At 43.5% G+C, this 10,612-nt stretch overlaps 1 protein-coding gene across 1 annotated transcript in view; it reads left to right on the forward strand.

Annotated features, from left to right (window-relative positions):
- atp8b1 (ATPase phospholipid transporting 8B1) overlaps positions 1-9,393 on the forward strand; it is a 44,641-nt gene extending 35,248 nt beyond the window's left edge. Inside the window, exons 21-28 of the mRNA XM_066646524.1 lie at positions 1,260-1,383; positions 1,569-1,854; positions 1,988-2,211; positions 4,598-4,681; positions 4,852-5,097; positions 5,799-5,937; positions 6,097-6,227; positions 6,492-9,393. Of these exons, the coding sequence (XP_066502621.1) occupies positions 1,260-1,383; positions 1,569-1,854; positions 1,988-2,211; positions 4,598-4,681; positions 4,852-5,097; positions 5,799-5,937; positions 6,097-6,227; positions 6,492-6,713 (1,456 nt within the window). The 3' untranslated portion in view covers positions 6,714-9,393. The remainder of the gene's footprint in view (positions 1-1,259; positions 1,384-1,568; positions 1,855-1,987; positions 2,212-4,597; positions 4,682-4,851; positions 5,098-5,798; positions 5,938-6,096; positions 6,228-6,491) is intronic.
- The last annotated feature ends 1,219 nt before the right edge of the window (positions 9,394-10,612 follow it).

The following is a 10,612-nucleotide window of genomic DNA, read 5'->3' on the forward strand; positions in this document are numbered from 1 at the left end:
TCTCCAAATTTTAGACTAAGTACCACCCATTATCAAGCCATAACCTCCAAGTTCTGGGGGCATAGGGCAAAATGCATGTCTTTGTTTGCTTGGAATCTTTTTTTTATGTTTTATACATAATGATTCTAAAATAATTGTTACAAATTCTAGAGAGAATACAAATAACCTAAACTGACACCTACACTGAATGTCTTAAACACAGTTATACAGGGTGGGCCATTTATATGGATACACCTTAATAAGATGAGAATTGTTGGTGATATTAACTTCCTGTTTGTGGTACATTAGTGTGTATATATCTATATATATATATAGTATATCAAACTTACAATAAGTTTGATGTGTCACATGACCATCTTCCAATTGAAAAAACAAAAGTTGGATCCAAAATGGCTGACTTCAAAATGGCCGCCATTGTTACCACCCATCTTGAAAAGTTTCCCCCCTCCCATATACTAATGTGCCACAAACAGGAAGTTAATATCACCAACCATTCCCATTTTATTAAGGTGTATCCATATAAATGGCCCACCCCGTACATTTATGAGAAGATAAAATTGAACAAAATGAAACATTGAGAAGCCAATTTAATATCAGTTATGTGTTTTTTAATAGGCCGTTTTTGAAAGCAGCACTGCGCTTGTATCAGCAGGTGAAGGAGTCGTGGCGCCATGTTTTAGGACTATTAATGATGTGAAGAATGGCCTTTTGTTTCTCTCTGTTTTTGTTCCTGGAATTAGTCTTTATGAGCTCCAGAGTATTTCTCAGGCTTGGTCTTTGATTGTTTTTCTCGTTTCAGCTTTGCTTTTTTTGTAATTATGTCCAGACTGCTCACGTCTGTCTGTAGCCTTTGCTTACGTCCAGGTAGCAACTGAAACTCGGCTTTCTTTACACAGATTTCTCAAAAAAACTGGGGGACTGTGTTCCCTCCCTGGGAATAAAAGTGGGGGAAACACTGCCCCCCCTGTTCCCTTACAGACGTAATCAACTACGGTGTACGCATGACATGTTGTGTGTGTTTATCTTTTTTAACACAAATGAATTTCATTGAGGCGTAACTATGGAAACCGAAATATTATGTAATTTACAAATGAAAAGCTTAGATTTCCAGTCTGAATTAAATCCTTAATTAATTTTTCGAGGTCATTTGGCATACCACTTCTAGCTGCTCCACGTACCACAGTCTGAGAATCACTGGTCTAGTGGAATACAACCAGAACCAAAAAGTGCCTTTATCATGTGTCCATCTCTTTGTGCAGTTCGAAGCTGTCTGAAAGGCTGATGAGGAGACGGAATGAACCCAATGACAGACGACACAAAGTGAAAGAGCCCTTCTTCTCTGGGGACAACAAAAATGCTCTGATCATCACCGGAGGCTGGCTGGTACATGCGCTTCCCATCCGTTTTTGAAGTTTTAACAGATTTCAATCTTCACTACTGCCATACACCCGTACACAGTGCTGTACACACACAGTTTAATTATAGAGTAACTATTACAAGGTAAGCCCCTTGTTCTCAATAATGTCAGTATAGTGACTATTATACTGTTGTATTTGTAATGAATACAGAACGAGATTCTGTGTGAGAAGAAAAAGAAGCGTCGTCGACTGCGTCTTCGGCGCCTGGGGAAGCGTCCTCGTCCCGTCAATCCTCCAGACGGACAGCCCGTGGATGACTGGGAGAAGGAGCTGAGACAGAGGGACTTTGTGGACATGGCCTGTGAGTGTAGCGCTGTCATCTGTTGTCGTGTGACACCCAAACAGAAGGCCAACGTGGTCAGCCTCGTCAAACGCTACAAGAAAGCGGTCACGCTGTCCATCGGGGACGGTGCCAACGACGTCAACATGATCAAGAGTGAGTAGAGTCAGTGTTTTCTAACAGGAACGTTTTTTGAGATGGCTCAGTTGTATGTTGTATGTGAAAGTTTGAATATCATTTGAGTTTCGGCGTATGACGCTGATCTGCGGTCCTGGCTTTGGCTCTACAGCTGCGGATATCGGCGTGGGGATCAGTGGTCAGGAGGGCATGCAGGCCGTCATGTCCAGTGACTATGCCTTCGCACAGTTCCGCTTCCTGCAGCGCCTCCTGCTGGTGCACGGACGCTGGTCCTACATCCGCATGTGCAAATTCCTGCGCTTCTTCTTCTACAAGAACTTTGCCTTCACCCTTGTTCACTTCTGGTTCTCCTTCTTCAACGGATACTCTGCTCAGGTGAGGGGAACAGTTTGGAGCAGGGTGCAATAGAGACAGACAAAACAACTGATAAAAACTGGTTAGGGAATGACAAATTACTAGACAGATGTACAAAAAAACAAAAACAACGATGTACGAATAGATAAGACAGAGTTACAGTTCGTCTTATAGAGCAGTGGTTCTCAAACTTTTAAAACCAAGTACCACCCATTATCAAGCCATAACCTCCAAGTACCACCTATGAGTGTAACCACAGAAACATGTGGCCCCTGGTTCTTCCTCTGTTCTGGGGGCATAAGGTAAAATGCATATCTTTGTTACCTTTTTTTACTTGAATTTTACACATAATGATGCTAAAATAATTACTAAAAATTCTAGAGAGAATACAAATGGCGTAAACTGGCGCCTACACTGAATGTCTTAAACACAGTTATACATTTATGTGAAAGCAGCCCTTGTATCAGCAGGTGAAGGAGTCGTGGCGCTGTGTTAAACCATGTTTTAGGACTCTTAATGATGTAAAGAATGGCCTTTGTGTCTCAGTCAACTGCGGTGTGTGCATAGCATGCTCTAGGTGTTTTTCTTTTTTAACACAAACTAATTTCATTGGGGCGTAATTATGAAAACTGAGAAATATTATTTCATTTACAAACGAAAACTTAGATTTTCAGTTTTAATTATATCCTTAATTTTTTTGAGGTTATTTGGCATACCACTTCTTGCTGCTCCACGTACCTCCAAAGGTGTGTGTACCACAGTTTGAGAACCACTGTTATGGAGAGGTAGTACACCAACTGTTTGTCCATTATTTATTTATTTATTTATTCATTCATTCATTCATTCATTATCTGTAACCCTTATCCAGTTCAGGGTCGCGGTGGGTCCAGAGCCTACCTGGAATCATTGGGCACAAGGCAGGAATACACCCTGGAGGGGGCGCCAGTCCTTCACAGGGCAACACACATTCACTCACACACTCACACCTACGGACACTTTTTGAGTCGCCAATCCACCTACCAACGTGTGTTTTTGAACTGTGGGAGGAAACCGGAGCACCCAAAAGAAACCCACACAGACACAGGGAGAACACACCACACTCCTCACAGACAGTCACCCGGAGGAAACCCACGCAGACACAGGGAGAACACACCACACTCCTCACAGACAGTCACCCGGAGGAAACCCAGACAGACACAGAGAGAACACACCACACTCCTCACAGACAGTCACCCGGAGGAAACCCACACAGACACAGAGAGAACACACCACACTCCTCACAGACAGTCACCCGGAGGAAACCCACACAGACACAGGGAGAACACACCACACTCCTCACAGACAGTCACCCGGAGGAAACCCACACAGACACAGAGAGAACACACCACACTCCTCACAGACAGTCACCCGGAGGAAACTCACACAGACACAGAGAGAACACACCACACTCCTCACAGACAGTCACCCGGAGGAAACTCACGCTGACACAGGGAGAACACACCACACTCCTCACAAACAGTCACCCGGAGGAAACCCACACAGACACAGGGAGAACACACCACACTCCTCACAGACAGTCACCCGGAGGAAACCCACGCAGACACAGGGAGAACACACCACACTCCTCACAGACAGTCACCCGGAGGAAACCCAGACAGACACAGAGAGAACACACCACACTCCTCACAGACAGTCACCCGGAGGAAACCCAGACAGACACAGAGAGAACACACCACACTCCTCACAGACAGTCACCTGGAGGAAACCCACGCAGACACAGAGAGAACACACCACACTCCTCACAGACAGTCACCCGGAGGAAACCCACACAGACACAGAGAGAACACACCACACTCCTCACAGTCACCCGGAGGAAACCCACACGGACACAGGGAGAACACACCACACTCCTCACAGACAGTCACCCGGAGGAAACCCACACAGACACAGGGAGAACACACCACACTCCTCACAGACAGTCACCCGGAGGAAACCCACACAGACACAGAGAGAACACACCACACTCCTCACAGACAGTCACCCGGAGGAAACCCACACAGACACAGAGAGAACACACCACACTCCTCACAGACAGTCACCCGGAGGAAACCCACACAGACACAGAGAGAACACACCACACTCCTCACAGTCACCCGGAGGAAACCCACACGGACACAGGGAGAACACACCACACTCCTCACAGACAGTCACCCGGAGGAAACCCACACAGACACAGGGAGAACACACCACACTCCTCACAGACAGTCACCCGGAGGAAACCCACACAGACACAGAGAGAACACACCACACTCCTCACAGACAGTCACCCGGAGGAAACACATATATATAATGTGTGTGTGTGTGTAATAATATAATGACAGATACTTAATATTTTTTTATTTTCTAGACTGCGTATGAAGACTGGTTCATCACTCTTTACAATGTGCTGTACAGCAGTTTGCCTGTGCTGCTCGTCGGACTGCTGGACCAGGTGAGATTACTCTTCGCTTTACATTTACTCCCAGACAATCACGAGAGAGTGAGTGAGGAGCCGGGTCCATGAGGTGCATTGCCTCTAAAGGGCGCTATAGAAATTTAATTGAATTGTTTGACCTGTGTGATGGAGAATTACTGATCTAATCTCTCTGCTCTCTCCCTTAGGATGTCAATGACAAACTGAGCCTGCGATTTCCAAAGTTATATCTCCCAGGCCAGAAGGGGTCGCTGTTTAACTACAAGAACTTCTTCATCAGTCTGTTCCATGGCATCTTCACGTCCCTCATCATTTTCTTTATCCCGTACGGAGCCTTCCTACAGACGATGGGTCAGGACGGAGAGGCTCCATCTGATTATCAGTCCTTCGCCGTGGTAACCGCATCCTCCCTCATCATGACCGTCAACCTGCAGGTAAATCCTCATGATGAAACGATCAGTAATTAGCCTTGACAGAGCTGTATAGATTCTGAATTCTAGATTTTAATTACTCACTCTGAAAACATCAAGGTGCATCCAAAAATAAAAGCAACACTTTCAAAAAGTGTTCATAAAGTTCCAAAGGTTTGTTTCTATGGTAACATGGGTGTCACTGTAGCAACAAATCCTTGTATTACAAAAACTGATATTAAAGAAGGAAAATGCTGTTAATTTGGAGGGAAGGTAAATAAATTTTTATAAATACAGGGGGTCCTCCACTTACGACGTTGATCCGTTCCTGCGTCGGCGTCGTAAACCGATTTTCGTTGTAAGTCAGAACATACGTACATACTGTACGTAAATAACATACTGTGAGCACTTATCCTATCCTCACACCTATCCTCCTCGGTCCCGAGCCGCGCAACCGTGTATTCTTCCGCCGCGCTGCACACACCAAACACGAAGTTCACGTTACGACGCAAAACCACTTAAGTCGAAACAAGGCTTTATACAGTAAATGAGAGATGTGTTGTAACCACTCGGGACTGACGTAACCCGAGGACCTCATGTATTTAAAATAATAATAATAAGAAAGAAAACAGCAACAACTGATGGTATGTTTGGCGAGTTGTGTTTCTCTCTCTAGGACGGAGTACTGCCACACGTCTTAACATCATTGTTTTCTGTTTGTGCAGATCTCTTTGGACACGTCGTACTGGACGTTTGTGAACTGCTTTGCTGTGCTCGGCAGTATAGCCATTTATTTTGGCGTAATGTTCGACATCCAGAGCGCAGGGATACACGTCCTCTTCCCATCGGCATTCACCTTCACTGGTGTGTAGTATGCTCTTACAAGTACTCTTAGGAGTTTAAATAGCCTGTGTGTGTGTGTGTGTGTGTATAATAGCACACATCAGTTATCATAAAACGCCAAGAGTGGGAGAATATGTGAATTTTGAAATACTATGATACATGTGCTGATGTGTCTCTCAGGTGTGGCCTCGAACGCTCTGAGGCAGGCGTACCTGTGGCTGACTATCATTTTAACAGTGGGCATCAGCCTCCTGCCAGTCATCTGCATACAGTTCCTCTCAAAAACCATCTGGCCCTCAGTGGGAGACAAGGTGAGTCCTGCTCTGAAAGACTGCTCAGTTCACATCTGAATGAATGCAGTGGGTTTCCTTCTGTTGTTATTGTTGTATGCAAATATTATATTTCACAATGAGGTTAGTCTAACGAATATTAACTGTAAGAACACAATGTACACTTCTCCCCTCTCTTTCTTTCTTTCATAATTTAACTTTAACATGTTCTTGCCTCTTTCTCTATTATTCTTTAACCCCTTCTTTCTCTGAACTTCCATCTCTGTCTCATGTCTTCTCCTGTAGGTTCAGAGGAATAAGAAGAAGTACGAGTTGGAGGAGGAGGAGAAGAGGAGACCACCGGCGTTTGAGCGCGGGCGTCGTTCTCGCCGCTCTGCGTACGCTTTCTCTCACTCTCGAGGCTACGCCGACCTCATCGCCACGGGACGCAGCATCCGACAGAAACCTCGCAATCGGCCCGAGCTCCGGGACAGCATCCGTGAGGTCCCTCGGGCCGAGAACATCTGAGACGCATCTACGCCCTGGTTATGAGTCCACAGCACAGGATACAGGCTTTATTTCACGGCAAACAATGACCTCTTCACTAGTGAAATCATCTTCAGTCGAGTCCGCATTTAGAACTGTTTCACTGAAGGGTAGGAGTGTTATTATTGGGATATTTTCATGAGATCTGTTCTTGTTTTAAGCCGTTGTTTCTGGAAGTTGAGTCTCTCTGCACTGGAAGATAATTTTGGTTGTTTTAAGTATTGTTTCTTGAAACAATTCAAAGTATGTGTCATTGGAATAAGACCGTTTTTATAGGTGAAGTCAGGGAAGACAAGTAAACAGTGTGGAAATCATATATAATACGCCTGTAACAACCTCATAATGAGACGCATGATATATATATTGCCTGGACTTAAGATGATTTCACTCACTGAGGTCATTTTGTGGTGATTTTCCTCATATTTTTGTATCTATGCTGTCACATCAGAACCATTTATAGTTCTACTTTTCTACATCATTTTAAACAGCAGCTGGTCTTTGCAGTGTGTGAATGTATTTCATGAGGAACGCCCCAAAATGGCCGATGAAATGAACACACATTCTAAAGGCCAGCTGCCAGATTCTGATATGAGAGCAGTGGTGTGTTTTTAAGTGAACAGTCACACACTTGGCATGGTTTTAAAAGCAGGACTTTCGGTCAGAAAGAAAAAAAAACACAGCCGTCTTCTCTGGTTCAGTCCCGTTTTGGCTCTTAACCTTTTCTCCTTGAGCCACTTTCTCTCTGTTGTAAATGAAGCAGAGCCCAGGGGAACACGTGACGGACCAGATGGGTCAAATCGAAGAGGAAGGACATGCGTAAATGAGCCAATGGTGAATCACTTCTAGTTTAAAAGAGCAATAAGCAAGGGCTTGTATCTCCAAAGTTTACAGAAGGAGAAGAGAACGAGGCTTTCTCAGCGAATCTCACAGCGAACCACAACCGGGTTTAAAATCGCACACCGTGTGTGATCAGTAGTGTTTCTCAGGATTTGGTTTTCACACGTTTTAACGGTGCATTGTGTAGGAGTTTTTGATTGCAGCTTATTTTGTTAAAAAGAGAAAAGGGGCTGCAAACACGGAACGTGTTATTGGTGAAGTATGTCTTAAATAGGGTCAAAGTTGGGTGAATACGACGCTAGCTATGACGTTAGCTAACGATGCTAACGTTCACATGGTTTTACACAGATGAGCTGCACAGTAAGAGGTTATTGCCCATAGTTTTGCTCAAAGTGGTGTCAGAATGTCAAACATTGGTGTCAGAATTGCCCAAAATTTACATGTACATATTCTCTATTCCAGTTCCAAACGGGCTGCACCTTATTTCAGAACTTCCCAACAACATGTTGCTCCACTATAAAAGCCATGGGAAAATTGACCAGATGCCCTTTACATAAATGATCTTTTTACTTATTTATTCCTACACAGTGCACCATTAGTTCTGCCTCCAGTTCTCAAGGATAAGGACCCTCTCGGCTTTTTGCACACGTGAACCATAAGGTCATATCTCTTGGGCTGTGGGAGGAGCTTGGGTGAGAGCATGTGTCTCAATTTATAGGGATTTTTCAGCCTGATCTCACACTCCGATGCAACAGCGATCAGTTGATGTTTCATTTATCTCTGACCTTGATTAGAACGGACACTACGGCTTCTTTATTTATAACATCGCAGGTGGAACTAACCTCAGACGTCGGTGGACTTCCAGAATGACTTTGGGTAACGCTTTACTGTAGTTCAGGGCTGGGTTTCCAAAAAGCATCTTAGAACAAAGGAGATTCGCAAGTGGCACTGTGAGCCTCAACCACCAAACACTTTCTCCTTTAACACTAAGATGCTTTTGGGAAACTGGGCCCACTCTTCACAGAGCTGCACGACACCTTCATAAACCTGAAGGACGTCTATAAAAGCTTCTTCCAACACGAGCTGTGTGTCATAAGACGTTCCAGGTTGAAACTAACCACAGCAGCTGTTGGGATAAGATTTTACGAGTGTTGTAATGCTCTGTGGCCTTACGAAAGATGAGCTAGCTACAAGAAAGTGTATGTTGGTGTGGTTTTAATTTCTCAGGCAATACAAGGTTGTTCTTCACCTGCGACAGGACCTGTGTGTGGAGGCTGATGGAGTTGAGGGTGAAAGGACTGTAGTTTTAGTTTCCAGATGGGTCCAGATCCTCCACTTCTTCAGTGCCTTCAGCTGTGAGCGAGCAGTGGCTTAGAATCAATTTTCAGTGAGTTTCCTGTCCACTATTTGTTTTTTTTCTCCTTTCTCACTAAAGATGATGGAACTTTCAGGGACATGTCTTCCATTAAGGGATGGCTCTGTGTGTGTGTGTGTGTGTGTGAGAGATGTCTTGGAGGTGGTTTTAAGGTGGTGAACTCGTGTTTACAGTAAAGCTATTGCACCCTTTTGCACTTGCGTCTCCTTTGAGAGTTGTCTTGTTTTCTTTGAAGGCTCAGAGCTGTGATCTCGAGGGTTAATTTGTTATTTGTGTTTGCTTTCTTTGTTTCATGGTTTTGTTGTTCCTCTGTCATCCATCGCGTCCCTTTTTTAAATCCAGTCCTTTACAGAACGTTACAGATCCAGTTTACTCTGATCCTGTTAGTGGATTCCTATCGACGCATTTGGTAAAAGGGAGTCTGATTTTAATAAGAAAACTGTTACATATTTAAGCTACAATAATGAACTCTGCCGTAGAAATACCGCCTTCTTTTAACCTTTAGTTTCGTAAATGAAAACACCAGCAACAACAGTGCCTTAATTCTCAGAAAAACCCAGTTTGTTTTTAATGTACTGTAATATACTTTGTACAAATAAATATAATTAAAGACTAAACTGGACATTTGTGCCTTCCTTTTTTACTGTAAACCATGTTATTTTTGATGGTTTCTTTTCGTCAATTTGTCATGAAAAGACTTAATAGCAACAATATGGATATAAACAGGTGTCTACATACTTTTGGTCATGTATTTGTACAGCAGGTGAATACCAGATACGTACATGAGGGGGTGACCATTTATGGACTTAAAGGCTAAGCACCAGCGAAGTGTCAAACAAATAAATACAGTGGAGTTTGAGTTCCTAACTTGTGTTTATTGATAGTCAGAAAACATGTTATTTCTTACTAATTGAAGGAATAAGGTTTAAAAGACCGTTGACTTGCTAAACTCGGTGGCTCAGATTATACTCGGCTACGTAGCTGCATTACGGAGGTTTATAGTGTCGGATGAATTCGAGTTCGACTTCGATCACATTTACAAGAATAACGGTACCTCTACATTTGAGTTTAGCTTATTGCTAGGCTATTGTCGGTTATTTAGCTAGATACTGTCATAACAGTCAGTCATAACGGTGTTTTACCGCGGCGTTGTTCAGCTGTTGTCCACCAGTGACGTCACGGCTGCGTTCAAGAATTTCCGTAGCGAGCTCGGGTTTTTCCGTCAATTTAATAAAATTGTCAGATTTAAAGCAAATTAAGCTGCTATTTTCATTTTAATTCATACTAATATCTGTCAGTCACTACAATAATGTCAAATATTCATGGAGGTCCATTAAGTGGTGCTTAGCCTTTAAGGAATGTCAGGATGTACACTCAATACAACTATGACAATTTTGGCTGATAGTTGTATATTTTGTATTAATAAGTCGTATCTCAAATCGAGTACAGTCAAATAGTACTTTGTTCTGTCTCAGGCCTGAGAATCTGTTGGCACAGGACCCTTATCCAATGCCAGGTTTTCTAAAGTGAACCCATGGATAATGTGGTGGAGGGTCTGTTAAAAACACTCAAGCCTTGTCCACACATACATTTTTTAAAACTGAATGAGAAAATCAGCTGTTTTTAAAAAATATAACGTGTGGTCAAGGCCTGAGAGCAGGTCACAGAA

Source organism: Hoplias malabaricus, chromosome 15 (genome assembly GCF_029633855.1).
Source record: "Hoplias malabaricus isolate fHopMal1 chromosome 15, fHopMal1.hap1, whole genome shotgun sequence".
NCBI lineage: Eukaryota > Metazoa > Chordata > Actinopteri > Characiformes > Erythrinidae > Hoplias > Hoplias malabaricus.